We start from the raw sequence: 26,015 nt of genomic DNA on the forward strand, positions 1-26,015 counted from the left end.
CCAAAAGAAGCTAAACTGGGTAGGTTCACTACGATCCCACAACTCAGGAAATCTCTCCCTTCCTGGTTTGTACAAACAAACATACATGTACATACTGAACTAGAGAATTTTCTGTTCTTGAACGAGTCCTTGGCATATTTTTGACTTCTCCTGTCAAAGGACTGTGCAGCAGGTACCAGTGCCGATAACTTTGCAAATGACCTTCTCCTGTCCCCTTGCCTATCTCGACCTATTAATGCAACATATTTGTGGATTTGTGAAGTCCTCACCAAGTGTGGAAAACAGGACAGACACAGGCTCTTCAGAATATTTTGTTTTCATCTTATGGAGTAGCAAGCGAAACTGGCCACCCTCCAGTCTTGGATGCATGGACAATCAAGGCTTGTATCAGGATGAATGCTACATTTATAGATCCTTTGAAAAAAAAAGCCAAGAAGAAACCTGAGGTTCAAAAGTACGAAGGAAAGAGATGCCAAGGAGGTGTTCTCATCCGGAGTGCCTTCCGCAAAGACGAAGCAAAACTTTCCTGCCAGCCATGGACCAGCTCCGGAGGTCTCTCTTCTTTCTCCTTCAGATTCTTGCACCTTTAGGCATTGTGGGACATCCTCTTCCAATGCAGGTACCTTCCCATGAGGTAAGTCCAGGCAAAGGGGTGAACAAATGTGAGCCCCAAAGGATGCCTTGATGTTGCTGTGCTGTTTTTGTAGCATTTTCCCCATATCTTTTTTTTTTTTAGTTTAGCAAATGGAAATGATGGTGGAGGGAATAAGGTTCCTGGAGGCAGCAATGCTCAATGGTTCTTCAACCACCGTGAAATCCTGAGTTTTGCTCCTAACTCTGTAGAAAGCGATGGGAACAAATGGCTGGAGAAAGGAGAAATCTAGCCGTGTTCTGCAATAACTTGCCAAGGATTCCACAGTAAAGCATTGAGGGAAAATAGCAGGTGGATGTCTCTTTGCAGAACTTGGGCAAAGCACAGAGGAAACATTTGAGCTACAGAGAACGCTTCGTGAGCACAAGGGGAAGACAGACAGCCCCTCAACAAAGTGAGCATAGTTATGCATGATACAGGAATAATAAGAGCCTTTCCACTCAGCTGGATAGAGCATTCTGAATTACTTAAAAACTCGCTTTTTCCCAGCAGAAGCAAATAAATCCTTGACTTATTTAACAGGATCAAAAAGATGCCACTTTTAACAAAGCCATTTTATAGTTTCAGAAATGTTTTCACTCCTGTTCTATTTCTTCTGCTGGAAAGCCTTTCACTTTAGATCTCCAGTCCGCTCACAAATATTTCGTGTGAAGCTACACTCTAGGCAAGCTATCGAGTGTTGGAAGATGTGGGCCGCTCACTTCAATGGAACAATACCAGCCATAGAAGCAGTCTATTATGGGCTGCTTGGGCCATCCCTGATTAAACTGGATCTTCATTGTTGCTAAAAGGAAAGAGAGACCCAATTTTGCTGAGTTCCAAGCAGTCACTGCTGTGATGGTTTGGTTCGGTTCCAGTCCATGGCAGCTGCAGCTCACTGCCATCCAAAGTTTAAAGGACCCAAGCCCACAGCAGGTGCAGTCTTTGAATAGCAATATTTGGTACTACTGTAAGACCATTTGAACTTTAAAAAGCAAAGAATATTATGAAACAGAATAGCATGGTGTTGAAAAAAGATCACGTACTAATATTCTTTCATCTCACATCATTTACTAACTTGCTTCCCTGAAAAAAAAGTTCTGGTTGAATTCATAATTTTGATATGTGATTTGTCTGATATAAGTCAGCAAAACAACACAGATGTAATGGCTCTGTGGGAAGCATATAAGCCCATGGTAAATTTTTGAATTTCTTAATCTAGGAAAAGGAAGAAATTTATTATCTGTATGTATGTATGTATGTATGTATCTATCTATCTATCTATCTATCTATCTATCTATCTATCTATCTATCTATCTATCTTATCTATCTATCCATCTATCCATCTATCCATCTATCCATCCATCTAATCTAATCTAATCTAATCTAATCTATCCATCCATCCATCCATCCATCCATCTATCTATCTATCTATCTATCTATCATTTGATTTCTGTAGCTACCCATCTCAGCAAACAATTCTGGGCAACTTTTGATTTTCTAAATGATTTCCCCGCCATAATTCAAGGCAAAGGATGGTTTTGGCACAATGCTCTGCATGACCCTATGTTTTAAAGAAGTAAGAGGCCAAACAACCATACCACATATGTACGTAGGAAAGTTTTCAAAAGCTGATAGTTCCCATCCCCGGAAAACACTCTGGATTTTTACATTTGTAATAAATGGATACATTTTAAATTGTTTTTTCCCCATTTTTAAGACTGATTTAAGCCTTAATGGAAACTAATGGTGTTAAATGCTTTCAATATTTCTAATTCCCTCACATGCCTGTTTATATCCAGTTCTATGTCATATGTTCCACACACAAAATCCCATTTCCGTCAAAACAAGAATGAAATGAGAGAAGCAAATACAATGGGAGTATTTATTGGAATTACTCAGAAGAGCCAGGGACATAGCTCAGTAAGAAAGCCCCTCTCTTGCATAATGAATGTCCCAAGTTCAAATCCATCCAACTCTTTTAAAGATTTTTAAATGTCCGTCTTGAATTCGTGGCCAACAGCTGCCTCACTGTGTTAACTTGGCCATATTATTATTATTTATTAAATTTAAATTTAATTTAATATGCACAAGCTGATACAACATAAGGCAGATTTATATTCTCGTCAGGTAAGCTTGTCACAGAAATGGTTCCCAAAATGCAGAACATAATCTAACATGAGGATAATTACTACTTTCACAGAAAAATCTACAGACCATGGACAAACCTGGATCCTAAAGACCCCTTACGCTGAATAGATTATTTCTTTCTGAAGCATCTTGATGATAAGATATCAAATTATGATTGTCTAAAACTTTTCTACTAAATTCCTCAATTACTAAACGGCAGCAAAGAGTTAGATGGTACTGAATCTCTTGAATGCAATCTAATTACTGCAGTTCATATATGCTATACTTAGCCAGACTGAAAGGTGCATATCACAAAATCTCCACATATTTCAGCACGGTCCAGTTGAGATTAATTGTGTAAGTCAGTTGCAGTTTCATTGCAAACAAATGTTAAGTGAGAGAAATACAAACTATCTCTATATAATAATATTACTATTCCTGAAAATCATGCTCTATAAATTGGCTGACTGTAATCGGAAAGAACTAACATTTTTCTTTATCTTGTTATATTATTCTCTTTTTGGAAGGATTAAATTCTGGCTTTCCCAATTTCTAGCCCACCATCTGGAAGTTCTCATGAAAGCATAACAAAAGCTAGACAGGAACAAAGCCATATCTAGCCTAGCATTCTATTTTTCACAACAGCCAATGATATTCTGGCTGAAAAACATAAGACATGGAAGCCCGACCGAGAACTATTACTCTCTTTATAAAATGTTCTTTAAAAAAAAACTTGTAGCAATAGACACGGTGTTCCATGTTTGGATTTAATTAGGGCTAACAGACCTTGTTTGCAAGAATTTGGATAGCCACTAGATGTTAGCAAAGAGCTACAGCAGCCTCTTTGATGCCACCTATAATCCTCTGGATTTTTGCAGCCATTTATCATGATAATTAATTATCAGCCATGCTTTCAAAAGCCATTGGAACTGGCTTCTGATGCTTCTGAACGTGGTTAGGGCAGCTTAGGACAGCAACATTTTAAATTATGTCTTTGTGGTCCTAGAAAAAACAAAAAAGAGGGGGAAAGGGAGGGAGGGAAGGAAGGAAGGAAGGATGGAAGGAAGGATGGAAAGATGGATGCTGGCTATGGTAGGAAGCATCAAGAGAGAACTAAAAAGAAGAGAAACAAAAGGGCATGTCTTACCACCTTTGGCCTCTGGAAATCACTCAGCAATATCTATCAATTTGGAATATTTCAAAGCCATATTATGTGAAAGAAAATCACTATTTTGTTTTCTTCTACAGAGGTCTATACGTCAAGTGAAAGCTCCCCAAAGCAAGGTAGGCAATCTGCTGATTTACCAGTTGATTTTATTAATGATTTTTCATCACAATCTAATCTGGTAAGTAGGAGGGATTTTACTGCTGTTACATCAAAATCTAGGGAGAGTCCTTTAGCCTGTGCTTATAAACATGCTAAAGTTGGAGCTTTACAGAGCAATCCTATACATATTCCTTTAGCGGTCCTGTTGAGGTACTTAGTGAGGCATGCTGCCCAGCTTCCTCATCCACTGTAGACCGGTTGTAGCATGAATAACAGCTGGATATTACGCAGAATCCAAACTAACAAGGACTTTTTGTGAGGGGAATAGAATTGGCATTTACCAGTGATACAATTCAACCACACATTTTTTAATCTTTAGTTCAATTAATTAAACACATGCCTAGGGCGTATGCAGAATATACATACCTGCTGTTCCCAAAAAATAGACAGGTCAAATCACCTTCTTGGCAGTTTTGACAACACCCAGAATCACACTAACTGGGTTATTCTGTGGAATACAAGGTACACATTCCCCCAGGAAGAGCCCAGCATTTCAGCAGGCCTTGTGCCATAGAACACAAGGCTTTCTTTCATATTATTTTTTTGCCCCTGGTCAGGCTGGTGGGTAGTAGGATACTTGGCCTGGTGTCTACAACTAATCAGATTTAGAAGTTACACTCTATGCTGCACAGCCTGGCCACTGAATTCTAAGAGAGAGAGATACTTGCTTTTTCCACCCATTCTTCCTCTAGCTCTTTTTCTTGGAGGATCTACGTAAACAAAACGGCTTAACCAACTGCAATTACACGGATTCTCTTCATATAACTAAGTAGGGTAATTTTAACTCTGTGTATGTCCCACAATGCACAAGCATTGCTCTCATTGACCCAATTAAGCATGTTGTGGGAGCAGAGCATGTGTGCGTGAATGTTCCTTTGTTTAAGTAGATTTCTCCAGAGGATAAGAAAGAATAAAGAAAAATGGAAATCATTACAGTAATCTTTCCCTCCGTGTTTGGAAAGACTTAACTGCTCAATCTGTGAGTATCCAATTTTGAAAGTGAACTTGATCATCAGTCATCAATTCATATATTGATCAGTCCATTTTCACCACAATTCTAGGTGCTTTCTTCATCCACACTACATTTTAGACCAAACTCTGGGTGTCTTCCAATCAAGAATTAAAACAATATCAGTAATAAAACAATATAAAAACATATTAAAGGTGTTAGTCATTCCCGACTCTAGGGGGCAGTGTTCATCTCCATTTCAAAGCTGAAGAGCCAGCGCTGTCTGAAGATGTCTCCGTGTTCATGTGTGACTAAATGTTGCATGCGCACGGAATGTTGTTACCTTCCCACCAGAGCTGGTTCCTATTTTTCTACTTGCATTTTTACACGCTTTCGAACTGCTAGGTTGGCAGAAGCTGGGACAAGTAACGGGAGCTCACTCCGTTATGCAGCGCAAGGGATTTGAACTGGCGACCTTTCTGATTGACAAGCTCAGCGTCTTAGCCACTGAGGACTATTCAAACCATAAACATTAAAAACAAAAACCAAGTTATGCTTCCAACATGCAGTCACCTCATCCCATGCCAGCACCTGGGCTTAAAACAAGGTCTTCGGGGCTTTTCAGAAAGCTAGGGAAGTAGAGGGCTGCTCAAGGGGCAAAGTCTTTTGTAGGACAGCGATGGCTACAAAAAAGGCATACTTCCTAGCTCCCATAAGGTGGCAATGTTTAAGGGAAGAGACTAGGAGCGTGATTCCTGTCTAATCTGGTAGTACTAGGTAGATGTCCTTAAGGGGAAAATGTGGTTCCATAGGTAACCTGCTATTTCAGGGTACTGCTGTATTCAGTGGAATTGGGACTTCACATATAAACAAGCTGAGGGGCCTTCCCTGTTTGAATCATTCTTAAGAGTTGTTTCTGCGATTCTCCACGTGGTCTTCAAAACGATTGAGAGAATTGCTCTCAGATTTCATGCTGAAGGCCGAATGGATGTTTTGGATCATTTTCTGAGTATCTTTGTGGTTTCGCTCCTCAGCTCCTAATTTCCAGCTTCTTTGTGCGCTCGACGATTGTGTCCCGCTATGCCTCCACACGAGTCTGGATTTCCATGAGCAACTCACATCCTGAGGCCAAAGAAGCTGTCTTTGACTTGGATCTGCCCCGTTCTGCCTTCATCTCCAACTTTACCATGTGAGTCTAGGCCAGGGAATCACATTTCTATATTCTTTGAATGGGGATGCCGTCATCATCATTCTATGAAATAACAAAAGCATCAGCTCGGTGGAAAAGTATCTGCTTTGGGAACTGAAAAAGCCAGGCTATACATCCAACTGTTCAAAGTAAATTATGTGGTAACAAATGATAGGGAAGACTCTTTGTTTGAATTCCGTGACAACTTTTACCATTCAGAACAGTGGTAGGTTGCTAACCAGTTTACTACTAGTTCGCTTGTGCTCGCGCAACGCTTGTAGGCATGCACAGAAGCGTCCGGCTGGGTGGGTGGAGCCTCCCGCTGCCACCACTACCGGTTCGGTCGAACTGGGCCAAACCGGGAGCAACCCACCTCTGATTCAGAAGAAGGAAATGCTGTGTCAGATGAACAAGTAGTAAACCATCTTCATATGTTGAATAGACTCAGCCAAGGCCCATTCAGTGGGCATTTTTATTCATGTTCTGTACAGAACATAATCTGCAGATAAAATAACCTCTACTGCAAATAGCAATAGCACTTAGAGGTATATACCGCTTCACAGTGCTTTACACTTTAAACAGTGCTTACACTGTGGTTCTAAGTGATTTACAGAGTCAGCCTATTGCTCCCAACAATCTGGGTTCAAATAGTACATACATTGAATTCCTGCTGTTCCAGTGAATCTTGCATGAACTATTGTTCAGTGAGTTACAGTGAGGAATACAGCTACTGTATTTGAATGGTTTAAAAAAAAACTCTGATAGATGGGAGCAAAGAGTGAGCTCTGTGCACATATTTTCATGACCTAGTGATTCATATTTTTTTTTATTTTGTTTTATTTTTAAGACAAACAAAACAAAACAACACATACAAAAAACTTTCCTCAATTTCGTCAAGCATGTCGTTTGGTTACAAGTTTTTGTGCATCAGTTTTTACAATTAGAAATGAAATCACGGGTTATCCATCGAACATGACTAAATACATCGCTATCATTGAGCATCCTGTGTTCAGGTTACCATTACTAATCCTTCATTTCAAACAAACCTTATTTCCTTAAATCCTTAATTATCTATTAAGCAACAATAAATCTTTATAAAATTATAAAATCACCTATCTCTATCTATTGGCCTTACAAAATATAAAAATAGCAATACTAAAAAAGAGGGGGGGGAAAAAGATTTCCCATCGACTCGTATTGTACCTCATTACTTTCAATTAACCACAATGTCACCAATCAACCATAGAATATAAAATACTTATAGTATAACATATTCAACTCCAGTAATAATTTTCCATTGTTAATCCAAATAGTTATTGAATATTTCAATTCATGTATGTATCAATTACTCATTACATCATCATTGGTCCATTTAACATACAAGAATTTTTCCAGTATAACACTAGTGATTCACAATTTTGAAGCTCATGCATGGCAGTCCTAATGAGCAATCTCTTGCAAAAAATAATAATTCCTAAAAACTAAAAAACAGAGGGGGAAGGCAGTAAGAGAGCCATGACAATTATAGTTGTATAAATAAGCAGTTGGTTGATTAGCAGAGAGTAAAGCTTACTGTTCACAACAAGTTAGCAAGCAGTATCACCTTATTACCATCTGCAGATGAAACCTACAACTGGGACTGTTTAGGAGCAGCCCCTTAATCATCCATCTGTGCAGTTGGTAGCTTAACTCTCCCTCTGGAAGAGGTAAGAGTTTACAATGCCATGCAACAATTGAACACGTTATTTGCATGGGTAATTGGAGGGGAGAAATCAAAATCTGGTAGGTGCAGTGTTGTGATCAAAGCCCCAACAGTGGGTGTGACTTCACTGCTTGTAGAAAAGGGATGGGCTCCTATTACAGTGCTGTATCTGCTGTCTTGCAGGTGTTTGTTGATCCATCCCATGGATGGCACTGGTAATACAGATAATCAATGACTTACAATCATTCATTTAGTGACTGTTCAAGGTTACAACGGCACCTAAAAAGTGACAGGATCATTTTTTTAGACTTATGATCTTTGCAGTGTCCCCATGGTCACATGATCGAAAGTCGGATGCTTAGCAACTGACTCCTATTTATGACGGTTGCAGTGTCCTGGGGTCAGTGATCAGGTTTTGCGACCTTCTGACAAGCAAAGTCAATGGAGAAGCCAGGTTCACTTAACAACAGTGTTACTAACTTAACAAGTGCAGTGATTCACTGAACAATTGGGGCAAGAGAGGTCGTAAAATGCGGCAAAACTAATTTAACAACTGTCTCGCTTAGCAGCAGAAATTTTGGACTCGATTGTGGTCATACGTCGAGGACTTCCTACTGTATAATGTAACATCGCAACACCAGTATCAAGGGCAGAGCTTGCATTGTAATGTGCATGACATCATTTAGCCTCACTGTAATTAGGAACAGATTAATGTGAGTATTATATACACGCTGTACTGTACGTGGACTATTTAAGACACCGATTCAAAATCATACTGAATCTGGTAGGAGCAGGGAATGCACATGTACATGTTCTGACCTAGGTTTCACCAAATCACGAAGCAGACTCCTTGTCCCGACAAAACCCTTTTTTTATTAAGCTAGTGTGAATTCCTATCATTTCACATCCAGCAAAGTCCTGGCAAACAGTCCTTCAAGGATGAATTTCCAACCATAGACCTTATCAGGCTTAGAGAGCTGACAGGCCGATATTTTCCAAATGCAATGCTGTGCAAGAAAATACTTGGCAAGGAGTCTCTGAGAGTCACGAACAAATCTTCGCACTAATTAAGTGAACTAATTGTCTCCCCTTTCGCTCCTCTTTTATTCCCTATGGGAGGGGACATTCACTGTCCACCTGTGCCTTTACTCCCGAGTCAACCCTTATTCCTTAATTGTTCCCTTCTCCTGGTAGCCCTGCGCATGCACATATTGGGAACAGGCTCCAGCTGTTCTTCTGCCCCACTGATCTCCAATTCCGAAGGCAGCTGATAACTGTGGGATGGCCCTGGCCCCATCTCTGCCCTCGATGCAGAGTACCCATCAGAGCCTTCCACAGACTCCAGGACTGGCCCATGTTCCTCCCCAACCTCCTCACTGTCTGAATCTGCCACCAGCTTCGCTGGCCACTGGTAAGCCACACAACAGAACATTTATCATGAGCAGGTGCATCAATCAGACTAAGGACAATATATATGTATATGTATATGTATATGTATATGTATATGTATATGTATATGTATATGTATATGTATATGTATATGTATTTGTGTTACAACCCCTGGTATGCCTATTTGTGTTACACCCCTGGTATGTCTATATGTCACCGTGAAAGACCGAAATTGGTGAATGTCGACATTCACCGGTGAATGTTGGTGAATGTCGACATTCACCGGTGAATGTCGACACATACCAATTTCGGTCTTTCACAGTGACATATATAACGAGTCAGCGTAACGCTTTACTTTTGCTTTTCAATTCGCGGTCCTGGAAACTACTCGTTCTAACCGCGCAGGATCGCAGGTTTTTTTTTTAAAAAAGTCCGCGAATAGAAGACGCTTAAAAGGAAGCAAGGAGCCGAGGTATTAAGGTAAGGGTATTAGGGTAAGGGTGTCGAGAGGATAAGAACATACACCAAGCGACTATGTGAATGTCGACATTCACCGGTGAATGTCAACATTCACCAGATTTTGGACTTTCATTCACCGGTGAATGTCGACATTCACCAGATTTCGAACTTTCACAGTAACATATACATATATATAGAATTGACCCCCCCAAAAAAATCCAACAACAATTAAGAAGAGCAAAAGTTTTGGTAGAAATGGCAAAGTTGTTTGGTGCCATTTTTTTACTCTTCTGGGTACCCATTAGGAAGATAGACACAGTTTGTCCCTGAGGCTATGGAAAGTTTGTTTTCTTTCACTATCATGGCAAGCAAGACCGATTCCTAACCACAATGGATGGATTTGCAGGGGGCAGGGGGAGAGGAAGTGGGGGGGGGCTGCTAGGCTTGGGATACAAAATCCAGATGACTGGGAGGTACTAAATACGATTTTGTGATCCAAAAATCCATATCCTTCATCCTGACATATGGGAAACTCAGTGTCATTTTTATTGCAAAGTTTTTTAAAAAAATGTTAGTGGTTCATTTAAACTCACAAAGTTGGGGTGCTATTTGGGGAGAGAGAGTGTTACCAGCATGCCAGCAGTAAGTCTGCCCTATTATTGCAGATCCCAGTCCATGTGACTGTTTTATACAGACCCCCACCTTTGTGTCATCATTATAAAAACATGTGCTCCAGCAATGCATTTGGGCTTTGCGGTTGAATCTTGAAGATATCCAGGAACATGCCGTGAAACTCATTTTCCCTGCTTCTAAAATAATCCTTCCTGCCTTGGTTTCCTTTTCAAAGCTGAAATCTAAAATGGCATCGCCTCTCTGCTCTTTAAAGCACTATGAACCAGAGCTGGTGGTTTCATAAGCTAAAAAATGGATGCCGGGTCTCTGGCCCCAGAGGGTGGGGGGCATTTTTTAAGAAACTAGAACAAGCAGAGGCAGAAGACAACAGCAATGTGGGCATCCTGGCTGTCGTTATAATTAAAAAGCTACAAATTTTTAAAAGTATTTCTGGTGATGTTCTCTGTGCTCAGGGCCATAGTGGAGAGGAAATTTGAGGGCAGATGTTTCTTGTTCTATTCCAATGTACTAGAACCATGAATGAGAAGATCTATGTGGCTGAAGTGAAGGAAAAGCACCAAGCTAAGAAGATGTATGAGGAAGCCCGCAGGCAGGGACGGACAGCAGCTCATGTTGGCACCAAGTAAGAGCCTCCCGAAGAATTCGGCCTCTTCTTGTCTCAGGCCTTCCTCCAAAGATAGCCACTAAGATGGGGTGGAGGGAAAAATTCTATGAACATGGGGGTAAGATGGGCAGCTTTGCCCCAGGCAGAGGGATGGTGTGGAATGAGTTGCTCTGCCAGCTGGCAAATGGCATACTGAACAACACATTTCACTATTTCCTAGGGATCGAGAAATAGAAAAATTCAGAGTGTCCACCAGTGTGGAAGCAGGAGGGAAGGTGGCCTTTGAGCTGACCTACGAAGAATTGCTTCAGAGACATTTGGGGAAGTATCAGCACGCTATCAGCATCCGTCCCCAGCAGGTGGTGAGGAACCTCACAGTGGAAGTGAGCATCTCTGAGAGAACTGGCATCGACCGTGTCCAGGTCTTGCCCCTTCGCACAAGTCGACTGATGACCAATACTCTTCAAGGTAGGAGTTCATCCTTCTCCTCAGATAAGTGGAGCTGTGGTCCAGAATCACAAAGAAATAAACTTGCATTTCAACTTTGAAGAGCAGCAAAGTTTCACAATAGGTGGTCCTTCAAAAGCTAAGCAGCTTTGGACCTGGACCATCAGGAAAACCCCAGGCTCATGGGTTAAACTAGGAAAAGTTAAAAATTATCCCGAAGAAGGGAAGAGAGTAGCAAGTTATTCTGTATTATTGCAGAGCAAGTTACATGGTATGGTTGTCCATATAGTCGTCAGGAGCACTCTTAATGTCTCACTTTCAATGATTCTGCTGTGGCTCAGTGCAGTCCCCCCTCTTATGGATACCTACCCAGGTTTAGTTTAAGATTTGACTACCTACCAGCTTGCAAGCCCTCCTAACCCCATTCATAATAACTTCAGCATTCACTTTAGTTGCAACATTTGAACCTCATCTGTGTGGCTTAAGCTTTTACGTCCCCATCTCCTCGTTTGGAAGGATCTCAGGAAGTAGACAGGCATCCTTGAGAGTCTATGTTCTGCTCAAGTGTCCTGAGAAGGGGTGGTGTTGTCGGTAATCCTGGCTGCTGTCCTATCCATTCCAAGACCTGGGGAATCATCCACACATGCTCATGTCTTGCTTGACTTCTCTGTTGATTCAGTGAGTAGCTGTGAAAGGTCTGAAGTGACTTGAGTGAAATGAAACCAAGGCAGGCCAAGTCACCTCTACATCAATGAATCCCTGCATGTCTGAGGCAGTGGTTGGTTCACGGGTAGTACAGCCCAGTACGGGCATACCGGAAGCAGCTGAGAACAGCGGTCACCGTACTGGAACAGTATTTCGGTGGGCCCACCCACCCACCTGCCCACCCGCGTTCCTTACCTCTATTTGAGGGAAACGGGCTACTTGCGCACGCGCGCACAGCATATAGTGCAGTGGTTCTCAACCTGTGGGTCGGGACCCCTTTGGGGGTCGAACGACCCTTTCACAGGGTTTGCCTAAGACCATCGGAAAACGCATATTTTCTATGGTCTTAGGAACTGAGACACCAATTTTATGGTTGGGGGTCACCACAACACGAGGAGCTGTATTAAAGGGCCGTGGCATTGGGAAGGTCGAGAACCACTGATATAGTGCCTGCGTGATCTCACCGAGCAGCTGGGGCGTCGCAGGCTGGTGGCGTGCACATGCGTGTGCAGTGCGCGTGCCTGCGGTGGACGCCCAGCCCCGTCGCTCCGTACCTGTTGCAACGGGATCCGGAACCCACCACTGGTCTGAGGCAGCCCTTGACCCCACTGATAAATCTGCTGTTCTGTCTTCTCAGGTGAGGCCGATATGCCACCATCAACTCGAGTGGAGAAAGGACGTCACTGTGCTTGGATTGCCTTCACCCCAACCCTCCAGGAACAGGAAGCCTTCTCCAGCTCAGGAATCGTGGGTGATTTTGTGGTGCAGTATGACGTGGCCATGCCAGATGTTGCAGGAGACGTACAGGTTAGGGGAGAGGCTACGCGAGCGTATAATAAATGGAAAAGTATATAATTATATCATAAACAGAATAAAAGGAATAGTCTGGGTATCAGGATTGTCTTAAAAAGTGGAAGCAAGATAGGATGACATAGAGCAATCCAAGAAGAGCATCGTGGGAACATAAGAACTGCCCTACTGGAGCAAACTCTGGGTCCATTTAGGTCAGGGGGGTGAAACTGGCAGCCTGCAGGCCAGATGTATCATATGCAGGCCAGGCCCACCCCAGCTCCTTGAAGGCGGAAAAAATGTTATCTTATGTGACAGCAACATGATGCAGCGAGTTTGAGACCTGTGATTTAGGCCAATGTTCCAGAATCAGATACTGTATCCCTGGAAGCTCAGAGGTAGTCAGAATAAAGTTATTTTCCAATAAAAGAGAAAACCTGCAATCTGTAGAAATTACCGTAGGCAAATACACCATCTCTTTATAAATCTGGATGGAGAACCTGAGAGCTGTAGGTAGACTTTGAAACTTTTTTTTCCCTGCTCCTGATACTCACCAACATCAAGCTACTGAACTCTAGCAACAGAAACCACCAAATATTGGTGCTTTCTTTTTGTCAATCAAAGGAGAGGCAGAGAAAGGCTCAAACGAGTTAGCTGTAAGGATTAGGACCCTGATTTTAATTTCCCCTGCCCCAAAGATTACATTCTTGAAAAGCTCTACTGGATGCCATAGTCTGTAGCTGTATATGTAAAAGTGGGCTTCAGCAGTTGTGGACATTCAGAATGCTATATTGTGGTTAATACCGAACTGCACATAAGAAAATCTACAATTTAGTTATTGCAGATAGAGAATTGAGAACAACGTTGAAGACACACTGAAGAGAACTGAGGGTGTTTAAATATGAGAAAGGCCAGTCAAATAAATGAATAACAACTGAACAGAGGGACGTATAAGATAGAAATGGATGTTTCGCTTTGAGCTGTATACATTTATAGCCAAATGTGGATTGACAAAAATTATGACCCTTTAAATCACTTTTTCCAGTCATGGCATTTCTAATGCCTGTAACCTCCAATGCATCAGGAGGACCTAACTTTGCCTAATTTATTGGCCAAAGATGTTCCTTTGTCTCAGCAAATCCTGCCTGTCCTGTCCATTGCCACCCCACCAGCAAGGACATCTTCCCTGTCATTTCTACACTTTGGTTCCTTTTTCTTTCTCTCGCAGATCTACAATGGCTACTTTGCTCACTACTTTGCCCCAAGGGGGATGCCCCTTTTGCAGAAGGATGTGGTCTTTGTTATTGACATCAGTGGCTCCATGTATGGCACCAAGCTGAAACAGGTGAGCAGACCCAAGTTGCAGAAGGGGAAAGGCCAGAGGCTGGCAAATGAAGGATGGGGAGAGAATAGAGAGAGAATTAAGAAAGAGGGAGTAGATTGGTTGTTCAGTGATCAATCAAACTTGAATGGCGATGCCCATGGTGTGGGGAAGATTGTAACTTGACATGTAAGTGGAGTAAACAGTGAAGAAAATGAATTAACAAATGAAAAATAATAAAGAAAACTAGCTATATTACATGTTTGTAAATCTAGCAGCAAGAGAAAGGATCTGAATGAAGGTGGTCTGATCTTATGAAGGGCAGGTAGATAAAGGGGACAGTTTGTAGCTCAGGGTTGAAATGAGAGGCTCTTGGTGCTCTCTGACCTTGCTTATTTTCTTGCAGACTAACCAAACTAGGTAACATCATCAGTGCTAGTCCTTAATGAAACCTCTGCAAGAAAACAAGCAAGCTTAGAGAGCACCAAGGACAACTCAGTGCAGGTAGATGGATATATTTAAGGAGGTGGGAGTATAGTTTAATAAAAGATGAAAGTTTATGTCAGAAAGTATAAATCACCATCATTTAGTTTGTTGTGGATGGGGGTTGATGCTGGTTATTATAATATAGTGTATTTAAGCTCCAAAAAAATAATGCAAATGGAAGAATGTTTGATTAAGCAGCATGCTGAATGAGTGCAATCCAGGTGTCACAGAAGTGTCGTAAAGGGATTCTTGGTGGAAACATGAAGTGAAAAGAAAGTATAGACTAAATTAGCTAATACTACTTTCAGCATTTCTGCTAATGACAAACACCATAGCAGTCAGATGAAGTCAGTTGCAGGTAACAAAAGCTTATTTTTAAATAATATTTGTTAATCGGGGAAGTACTACCAGACTCCTCCTGGTTTCTGATAAATGCAATCTAATCCCAAGTAATTTTATGCAAAATATAATTTTTAATCTAGAGTCTACTTTACAACCTTTTGTCCATTATCCACTATCAGGACTCAGGTTTGACAAAAAAATGTACTCAGGAAGCTTAGATAACTATATTATTTTACATTCCTTGGAATAATATATTTCATTTGTAAACACCTACACTAAAACTGAGTGGGGAAGGCACATTTCCATTTGCTCAATACCAATATTGGGCATCAATTGATGTGATTCAAAGGTCAGATTTCTGCTAATAAGGTCATTCAGCTCCACCTCTAATTTTTTTGGGGTTTTACAGATCAAGAAAGCTATGCATGTCATACTAAGTGATCTTCATCAAGATGATCATTTCAACATTGTTACTTTTTCTGACATGGTGAATGTGTGGAAGCCAAGTCAATCCATCCAAGTCACTTCTCAGAATATCCGGAGAGCCAAAGATTATGTCAGCAAAATGGAAGCAGATGGATGTAAGTGTTGGCCTGGAGAACTGGGAGAGACGGGGCAGGAGAGAGACATTGAAGGCATCATAAAAATAATGGCAAAAGCAGCCATTCGTTCATGTGGAAAAATTACCAAGTTTTTACAATTTTGAGTCCATCATTAAAGGTTGCTGCTAAAAATCCTTTTCTAAAATTTGATTGTTCTACTGGAAGATCAGAGCCAGGAACTTCTGTTTATAGCTACCTGGATCAATCCATGCATTTAGTCTATGGAGGGTTGGGGGGGGGGGAGAGACCTGTATGTGTCTAGATATTGCTAATATTGCTGTAGGCTAGGCCTTTCAGCCTGATCAATAAGAGACCTGTTCAGATGAAAAGTATCTGAAGAAACGGAGGAAGTCCCTATCCTGATGTGGTCAGAACTTTTCTTCGGAGGTGTCTTTGTTTCTGAGTCTCTCATTTCCTCCACTTAGGGACTGACATCAACGCGGCGTTGCTTGCAGCTGCCTCCGTCTTCAATCAGAGTTCTTTAGTGGATAGAAAGGTGGCGAAAAAGCCAAGAATCCCTCTGATCATCTTTCTGACCGACGGTGAACCCACTTCAGGAGTAACAGCCGGCAGTCGCATTCTGGCCAATGCTCAGCAGGCTCTGAAGGGCACCATCTCACTCTTCGGTCTGGCCTTTGGGGACGATGCTGACTATGGGCTGCTGAGACGGCTCTCGCTGGAAAACCGTGGGGTGGCCTGGCGTATCTACGAGGATGCTGATGCTACTTTGCAGCTCAAGGGTTTCTATGATGAAATAGCCAGCCCTCTGCTGTACGATGTGGAGCTGTCCTATCTTGATGGGGTTGCAGAAGGCCTCACGCAGAACCTCTTCCCCAACTATTTCCAGGGTTCTGAGCTGGTTGTGGTTGGCCGAGTGAAGCCAGGAGCATCAAAACTGCAGGTGCGCGCCACAGGGCAAGGCCAGGAAGGCCCGTTGAGCCTGGAAAATGACATTTCAACCAATACCACTGAATCCGCTCCGTTTGGCTGCCTTGGTGAGATCAACAAGATCGGTCACTTTGTACAAAGGCTCTGGGCCTACTTCACCATTCAAGATCTGCTACAAGCCCGGTTCCGAGCCAATGACACCACTGCCCGGCGTCTCCTGACAGAAAAAGCTACCAATTTGTCAATCAAATACAACTTTGTCACCCCTGTCACCTCCTTGGTAGTGGTGAGGCCAGAAGAAGCCAGAGATAGAAACCAGCCTGTGAAAACCACAATTCCTCCAGGGTTGACTAGAGCACTAAAAGCCTCTCCGCAACCATTGGCTGTATCTGTTTTGCCAAGACTTTCTAAGGCAGCTAAATCTGTTCTTGGAGTTACTGAAGCCCCTGCTATCACAAAAGCTTTCAAGGAAACGATGGGGACAGGAACTGTTCCAGTGACAGCACCTAGGCTCTTTAAAGCAGCCAGAGCCACATCTTCACCAGATACCACTATGCCCATCATCACCACTCCACCTGTGTATCCCACCATAGTACCTACTGCCACCAGCCACCCCAAATCAGCCAAAGTCACAATGATTCTGGCAAGAACAACCCTCTCGTCGATCCCCTTAGCGAGCAATAGATCTACTAAACCCCCAAGAGCTACCACCACTCCTAAGTCAACCAGGTTGCCTGTAACCCTCCCCAAGATCAGTCCTAACAGAGCAGCGAGACTCAAACCCACTATTCAGCCACATCCTGCACTGGTGACCAGAGGAACAGCCATGACAAAGGTTGCGGCAAGGGTCCCCAACACTGTGGTCAAGGCACTGACTGCTTTGCATCCTTCTGCTAGCCCAAAGATTCTAGAGAGCAACTCCAGTCGTTGGAAACAGCCCAAGATGACCCCATGGCCAGTCTCCGAGTACCACCCGTACACCAAGTGGCAAGCAAGTACTTCCAGGATGGAGACAGGGAAACTTCCCAGGAGCAAGGCAAACACCAAGGATGGGGTAACCTCAAAGTTGCACATTGATAGGCCCCAGGAGAAGAGCACAGTCTCTTGGGCCACATCCCTCACCACTCAGTCAGCAGAATCAAAGGGAGCCAGTCTGGTTCCTGACACCTCCACACCTGCCTCTGACATCAGCCTCCTCCTAATGTCTGGGGAGGCTGAATTACACTCAACCACCATACAGAACAGAGAATATGTGGAGTCCTTGAATCCTCCAGCTGTATACAGCTTTTTGATACCCAACAGACTTGGAGGTAAGTGCAAGGAACCCGGGACACTGCTGGGATTTGGGGCCTCTTCCTCCTAGGCTTCTTACGTGCCTTCCTCTCTTTTTGGTTACATCTGAAGAGAGTGGTTTAACTGCATGGGTTTTAAGTCCATCTCTGGGGTTGATGCTGCTGATCTCGCAAGCAATGAGAGAACTGCAATAAGGGTGGATTGTACCTAGCAGGTTAAGAACTCCTCTTTGTTATCAATCCATAAATTTGACGAATCTCTAGTTCTGCTAGCCATGGGGGGGGAGCCTAATTCATGCCCCCTTTTACACCTGTTGTGGTACCCTCTCTTCCCATTCATCTGTGTATTGTATGCCCCCGGCCATGCATGTAACGCTCTGGAATTGCACTAGATCAGTGATGGCTGACCTTTTCATTGCCAGGGGCTGAAAGTGTGCACGTACGCCCCCCCCATGCAATGCATGTGCGAGCCCTGTATGCCCTGCCCCCACACATGTGCACTCGACCTCCCCATGCACTCTTCCCTCATGCATGCAAACATGACCCCCCATTCTCCCCACACACCTGCACCCCCCTTGTGCATGTGTGCACGTCCCGATGCAAGCGCATGTGATTCCCTGCATGCACTCTGTTGCCTACATGCATGCGCATCTCCCACTTGCACCCCACTCCCCCACGCATGCATGGCAGAGACCCAAAAACCAGTTGATCAGTGCGAAGGCACATTCACGGTAGAGCTGAGCTGGGGCAACAGCTCGCGTGCCTGCAGGGAGGGTCTGCATGCCATCTGTGGCATGTGTGCCATAGGTTTGCCATCACGGCTCTAGATCCTCTTTGATGACTGGATGTTGTGTTCTTTCTGTGTCCAATTCTTATTTCTCTCCTTCTCAGAAAACTTGGATTATGGAGACTATCCAGGTAATTCTTCCCTCACAGAAACTGACTTTGGGGACATGGCCCAGTGAGCTCATGCTATTTCCTATCTTTAAAGATCTTCCCAGATGTTCATCTTGGAGAGCAGATGTATTTATTAAGCCCACATTAAGCCACACATATGCTGCAATGTGTTCCAGTTCAGATTTCTGACTTGTTCTATTCCTTTCTCCTGCGGTTTTTCATTTCCTTCATGGCACTGAGTAGTCATAAAATGATTAGAGAAGTGTACTACGGTACTAGTTCCGGCCACATTCTTAACTGTGATAGCGTATTGTGTCGCCTCCTTAGAATGTTTTCTTCTCCTCTCCAAAAGACTTTATTTTTTACAGCCTCTGGGATTCCCCTGAGCCTACTGGCCCCAACCACACACGTGTGTGTGTGTGTGTGTGTGTGTGTGTAAAGCCAATTTAGGTACACAAGGACCTACAGCCAGAAAATGAGTTTTCTTTAACAAAGACAACCGTCACCGATCATTCAATGTTCTTAAGGGGTGGAATGCGTTCAGTGACTCCTTTAATCAAACACAATTTGCACAAAAGAACAAAGAACAAACAAATGGACAAATGAGAACATGGATTTCCATAAAATACACATGTACTAAGGCGTGGAAATGTTAAAATTCTTGCTGTGTGAAATACAAATTCATATCTATATTTTTACATCAGGCATTAAGTGTAGTCCTCTAAGAGTGTAGAAGTTAGAAACTGAATTTACAAAACGCCTGGATTCTCTACACTCAACTTTTGATCAGTCACAACTCCAGGAAGCCTGTTTCTCAGCCTGACCAGTGCTACCATCTGGTGACATTAACAACACCTGGAGTGCCAAATTCTGGGTACCCAGATTTAAAGATATTCCTTTTCCGTCAAAGCTCTGTCTACCTTCATTCCTCCTGGTGGATGGGCTTGAATGCTCCTCCCATACTTTGTCTCAGTAAAGCACTTTATGCAGGACAGGGCATCTTAACACTTTCATTGGAAAGCATACTGAGGAGGGGGGGGGGGTGAAATCCAGGAAGGGATTAAATCCATGTATGGCTGACTCACAACCTCAATCCAATCCACAAGTCAGGAGGGTCTCCTCTTTTTAATTAGGTTTTGGAAAAGAGAAACTGGGTGTCCTTTATAAAGTAAGATTCATGGCCATTGAAGATGGGAGACTAAGTGTATTGGCAACCCTCATCAAGCTGCGGTTTTGTTATTTAAAAAAGTAAATATGGGATGGAATTGAGATGGACAGTACTGTGGTATTATAAGTTGAAGGGGGTGCACGTTTTCTTTGTAGCAACTATTGCTACAAAGCTCTAAAGTTGCTCATGATAAAGTGCAAACAAGGCATACTTTGCTAATTCTTTAAACAGAATAAAGCTTAACATTCAGAGCAGACAGAATTTGTGGTCTGGCCAATGAGAGCTGGTGTCTTTTGAAGAGCACTTTGAATAAGTAAGCATTATCTATGTGCGTTCCATGCACCTTCTGTGTTTTGTCATGCTGGCCACATGACCACGCAGATGTCTTCGGACAGCGCTGGATCTTCGGCTTTGAAAAGGAGATGAGCCCTGCCCCCTAGAGTTGGGAATGACTAGCACATATATGCGAGGGGAACTTTTACATTTACCTTGTGCCCAGGACTCTCTTCAGTTTAAATGGCTCAAATATCTGCCATGAAGTAGGGATGATGGTGGGCAGTGCAGGACTGCTTCTGAGAGAACTTTGTGAGTATCAAAGTACTCTGAAAATTAACTCTCTCTTTTTTCTGCAGATTTTTTTGAAGAGTCGGACAGTGAATCAGGTACTTTCCTGAACAATTAGCACTTTCCAAACGATTCCCCGGAAGGTGAACTGAGGAAGGTTTGCACTTTTAGAAGCATGAAGGAAGGGAACTGATGCAGAGCATGACTTCCAAAATATTTCCTCTCTCCATTACCTGGAGTGTTGCATTTGTATTTCTTTCTTCATGTCCTTGTCTGGGTGTCTGTGCTGAGAAGCCGAATATATGTTCTTATCTGAATCACATGACCAGGAGGAGGAGTCTTAGTACAGAGCAGTCAGCCTCATTCAAATGCATTACCCACCTTCAAATGCACTGGAGAAAACTTCCAGGTTTTTTGTTGGGGCGGGTGTTTGCATCAGTCCTCAGCCAGATCCAACTCAGTTTTGAAGTTGATAATTATTTTGCCAGCTTCTTCCTTCCAAGCCAATTCTGATCCCATTCTGTCCAGTTCTCACAAACTTCCCTGTTGATGGGCCACAGTCTTGAATCCCTTTGCACAATTACTTTCCAACATGTTAGCCTGGTGGTGGTTGTGGGGGGGGGCGATGAAAATTCATATCCTATAAGCAAGTAAGTCAATGTATATTAGTGCATAATCAGTGGAATGACTTGCCTCCGGAAGTTGTAGGTTCTTCAACACTGGAGGTTTTAAAGAGATTTTGTTTAGGATCTCCTGCTTGAGCAGCAGACTGGGCTACAAGACCTCCAAGGTCCCTTCCAATTATGTTATTCTATTGTTGTTGTTGTTGTTGTTGTTGTTGTTGGTGGTGGTGGTGGTGTGTGTGTGTGTGTGTGTGTGTGTGTGTGACCCTCTCCCTGGTTTATGTTAAAACTCACTGGATAAGTTTTCAAAAAAATAGAGCATACTGGAACTAGAAGAGATTGAAATTGAAACTGAATTGAGATTGATTGGTGGATAATGGAATGGGACTTGGTGTACACATAAACTGAAATATTCCTCATCTTTATCTCTTTTCAGACTCCCTGGGAGCGTCACCCAAGTCTGGTCTCTTCACTTTCTCCTCTTGGGGTAACAAGCTATTCCTAGCTGTGAAGAATTCACAGGGTCCCCATGTTTTAAAATGCCTTTTTAATGGACATCCTTTGCTTCTTCCTTGCAGTGGATGGAGACCCTCACTTTGTAATAAAGTTGCCACATTCACTGGGGAGTCTGTGCTTCACCCTGGATGGACGCTCCGGAGATATTCTGCGGCTGGTGAGCGACCCTAACACAGGTAAGAGCTGTGATCAGAACCTGCCCCAGGCAATCCCAGAGGGCTAAAGGTGAAGACAGGTGGGACCATAAGCTTCTTTTTGGGAACAATGTCTGGTGCAGTGGTGGGATCCTGACAGTTTAACAACCTGTTTGGTGATTGCGTGTTGTGTGCGTGCGCAGTTTTACCAAAACTTACTTTCCATGTTACTTCTTGGGGAGTAGCACAGCTGAGGCGCGGTAATCCGCTCTGCTGCGCTAATCAGCTGAGAGGATATAGGTAAATAAAGCACCAGGGCAGGCGGGAGAGAGGCTCCAGCCCTGTGGAATGACCTCCCCCCGGATATTAGGACTACTTCTGACCTCCGCTCCTTCCGAGTAAAGCTCAAGACCCACCTATTCCAAGTAGCTGGCCTGGCTCAATCATGATCTAACTATATTGCTCCTGACGGGTTTTTTATTAGTGTAATTTAATTGAATTTTTATTGGGGTTTTTAAATATTGTGATTTTAATTGTTTTTATCTATCAGCCTACCTCCTCCTTGTACACGTCTTATATACGTTTTTGTTATATGTATGTCTTGTCCAGATATGTATTTTATATGTTTTATTGTACGCCGCCCCGAGTCCTTCGGGAGAGGGTGCGGCTAAGAAATAAATATTCATTCATTCATTCATTCCACCTAATCATTGGAGCAAACCAGTTCACTCTCAGCTGATCTGGTCCGAACCGGCTGAATCCCACCCCTGGTCTGGTGCTTGTGATCATACGCAGAAACGTTGTTCCCAAATCAAACAACAAAACTACAGTGTGAAATGTATCAGAATAAGAGAACTAAATAACAGAATAACAGAGTTGGAAGGGGCCTTGGGGGGTCTTCTGGCCCAACCCAAGCAGGCAAGTTGCTCAGGCAGGCAACTCTATAACATTTTGGATAAATGGTTGTCCAATCTCCTTAAAAACCTCCATTGTTGGCACTTCACAATTCTGGAGGCAATTTTTTTCCCATTGATTAATTGTTCTATCAGAAAAACGTCCATTTAAAAGGATCAAGTGTTTCAAGGCATTATTCCTCTCTAAAATGAAGCAGTTTTAAATATTTTTAATGATAGCAAGAGTTAAATAATGGCAGTTGGGTTGAAGGCGCCTATGGGGAAAGAGGTGGTTTTTGAGACTGCAGAGGCAGAGAGAGGAGGTTCAGCAACAGTGGATCTGCTTCAGGGGTGGGTTCCTGCCAGTTCTAACCTCTTCTATAGAAGAAGTTCCACAAATCTACAGTGCCATTTAGAACCAGTTCCAGCTCCCACCCCCCTCCCATCCGCCCATCATCAAGATGAAGAGCGAGAGGAGGAATTCTGGGAGTTGAAGTCCACAAGTCTTAAAGCTGTCAAGTTTGAACATCCCTGGGGTTTTTTTTCTAAAGGGTTAGGGGTGCAAGGATCTTGCAACTTGACAAGCCTTGCGTGCTTCAAATGCCAGAGTTTCTGAGCCAACATTTTGGTTGCTAAGCAAGAGCATTGTTAAGTGAGTTTCACCACATTTTACAAGTTGGCCATGCCCACCCAGTCACATTACTGCCAAGCCACTCTCACTCGGTCACATGGCTGGCAAGCCACTCCCACCTGGTCACATGGACAGCAAGCCACTCCCACAAAGCAGGCCACACCTACAGAAGAGGTTCTAAAAAAATTTGAAACCCACCACTGATCTGCTTCCATTTTGTTGAGGAGCCAAAGGGGAAAGCAAGAGACTGATGGTTGCCTTTCTTTGCCTTCAGGTTTGTCTGTTAACGGACACCTAATGGGAGCCCCTTCAAGGCCAGGCCACGAAGAACGTCCCCGCACCTATTTGGATGTCATCGCCATAGCAGTGGAGCGCCCACATTCCAGCTATGTGGTTAATATAACCCAGAAGGGTGTGATACTATATGGCGAGGAAGTGCTGGTCTTGCCCTTAACTCAGCGGGCCACAATCAGTAAGCCCCCTCTGGCCATTTCCATCTGGCCTGAGGCCAATATCACTGTCCAGATTGGGTCCACGGTTGAATTTCTTGTTCTGCTGCATCACTATAGCCATCCCACAGTCCTGCAGTTGGATCATCTTGGCTTCTATATTGTGAAGGGCCAAGGCCTATCAGCATCAGCAGGCGGCTTGCTAGGTAAGCTGTTTTACGAGGAGGGGGAATGTTTTCTAGTTCGAAGCCTTCATCTCTTTATGTCCTGCCCTGAGTTCCCTCCTTGCCACTTTCCATAGTACTGCAAATGGAATGTATTCTTAAGGAACACACAGGTAATTCTAAAAAAAAAAAAAAACAAGATGCCATCTGGTCCTACATATTAAAAGTACAGTCCATGCTTTGCTTCCCTGTAAGAGCTGGCAACTCACTGATGAAATCCAGAACTACAATGGCATGCTGGCTGGGAACTCTGGGTACTGTAGTCTTAATAAATCTTGAGATCGCCGGTGTCTTTGAAGGTACAAATAAGAGTCAAATGACTTGCAACCCCTTTGTTAAATTAATGTAGTTTTTCCAATGCCAATTTTCTCTTTCCCAGGCCAATTCCAGAATAGCAACATCAGCCTTTCCCCAGATCCATCTCAAGGGGGCAAAGTTGCCTGGATACAACACGGTGCAAACAAAGTACTCCTCACTGAAGTCTCCAAGGTGCTGAAGGATTCAGTCCAGAGGGCTCACGAAACCAAGTGCTGGCTGGTGAAGCGCAAGGATGTGGAAGAGTTGCTAGGAGCCTCCTACTGCTCCTACCTTGCCTCCAACCTGTTGGAAATATGAGCTCCCTCTTCCATTCTCTGTCTAGAAAAGCTGGACCAGCAGGCTACCAGAATACAGGACCTGTATTTCCTGTTTCTCCTTCACCATTTTGGTCGCCCATGATGGGGAGAAGAGGGAGAAATCCAAGTTCTCCTTCTGGACCTTTGCCGTAGGTCCTTGGAAATGGAACAGATGTCGCAGTATAATCAAAGGGAGACCAGTTTCCCCCTATGCTGTACTCTGCTCATATAACGCAGAAAAGGACATTGTGCTTAGCTGCAAATATGTCTTCTGGGCAGCAGATGGAGGGATCTTGAATGTGTTTATTCTTTATTTTCCCCCTGAAAGGCCAAGAGAACCTTACCTTGGCTTTTTGGAAAGAGCACAACAGATCCCCCCCCCCCAAATCACAGCCTTAATTGAAATTGTTAAGAACAAAGAAAGGATGAGGGGTTTCTGTGGGCCTCAAATGCTGGACTGAGTGTTGTGTGAGATCCACTCCAACCCTTCCCTACTGTCCTTGTCTAGCTATGCTCCATGATGAAAAGCCATAGAGGGAAAGGCCCAGGTGCCCTTTTCAATTAGTGGAGCAATATATACCAACCACACTGTAGTATTTCAGCTCAAATCATATTGACCAAATGTGTGTGTGTGAGAGAAACTGCTGTTCAAAGACACAACAGAAGGGAAATGATTTAGGCATCTGACTTGCTGACTCAACAAAAGAGCGAGCAGCAGCCCTGCAAAGTCCTTCCAACAGCAGGAAAATACAGATGTTACAAGCAAGTTTGGGAGCCATTTTTTTAACCAGGCTCAATATATTCTGGACATGTCATTAGTTATTCAACAATCCAGTTTATGCCATATTAGCCTTTTTCCTTTGGAGCGTTTTGGCTTTGGACAGGTGAATAATAGTATGAAGAGTGAGCACTCATGCTCTTCCTTGTGGCAGGTTTTTCTGAACATGAAACACCCTGGGAAACAGCTGGGAAGAGCAGCCTATTCATAATACTTCCATCACCAATAGAGAAAAACTACCAGCTTTGCTCAGTTGGATAGAGGAGAAATTGTGGGTGGGTTGCTTTTTATCATTTCGGAGTGGCTCCCACTATTTCATTTGTAGATTTAATCAGACCTCATGTATTCAAAAGGCTTACGTTCTGGAGTCTAAAAGTAGAAATAGGAGGGTTGGCAGCTGGACTCGCTGCATCATGTTCCTTTATGCGACTTGGGAGTCTTTCACAATTTTGCTCCCAGAAATCTCCCATCGATAAAGGAACTCAAGTTGCTCACCTAGTGTCCTTTGCAGGGAAAGTGCATTTTTTTTAAAAAAAAGAATGGAATAAAAGCTATTACCGTAATGCACCTGTCAAATGTTTTTGCCCTGAAGGACCTTAGCAGCAGCATATAAATTTTTTAGCATGTGGCAACCCGAGA

General features: G+C 43.2%; 1 protein-coding gene across 1 annotated transcript; it reads left to right on the forward strand.

The window, feature by feature from the left end:
• The first annotated feature begins 377 nt into the window (after positions 1 to 377).
• Positions 378 to 25,939, forward strand: ITIH6 (inter-alpha-trypsin inhibitor heavy chain family member 6). Its single transcript, XM_081938951.1, is given in 16 exon segments — positions 378 to 443; positions 446 to 634; positions 4,010 to 4,045; positions 6,072 to 6,226; positions 10,921 to 11,031; positions 11,234 to 11,481; positions 12,803 to 12,972; positions 14,183 to 14,299; positions 15,513 to 15,684; positions 16,131 to 17,903; positions 18,777 to 18,803; positions 20,583 to 20,612; positions 21,574 to 21,624; positions 21,716 to 21,829; positions 23,586 to 23,966; positions 24,364 to 25,939. Coding segments are annotated over 16 exon segments (3,861 nt in total). The 5' UTR covers positions 378 to 392; the 3' UTR covers positions 24,600 to 25,939.
• Positions 25,940 to 26,015: the final 76 nt, after the last annotated feature.

Source organism: Natrix helvetica (assembly GCF_964273705.1).
Source record: "Natrix helvetica genome assembly, chromosome: 1".
Classification (NCBI taxonomy): domain Eukaryota; kingdom Metazoa; phylum Chordata; class Lepidosauria; order Squamata; family Natricidae; genus Natrix; species Natrix helvetica.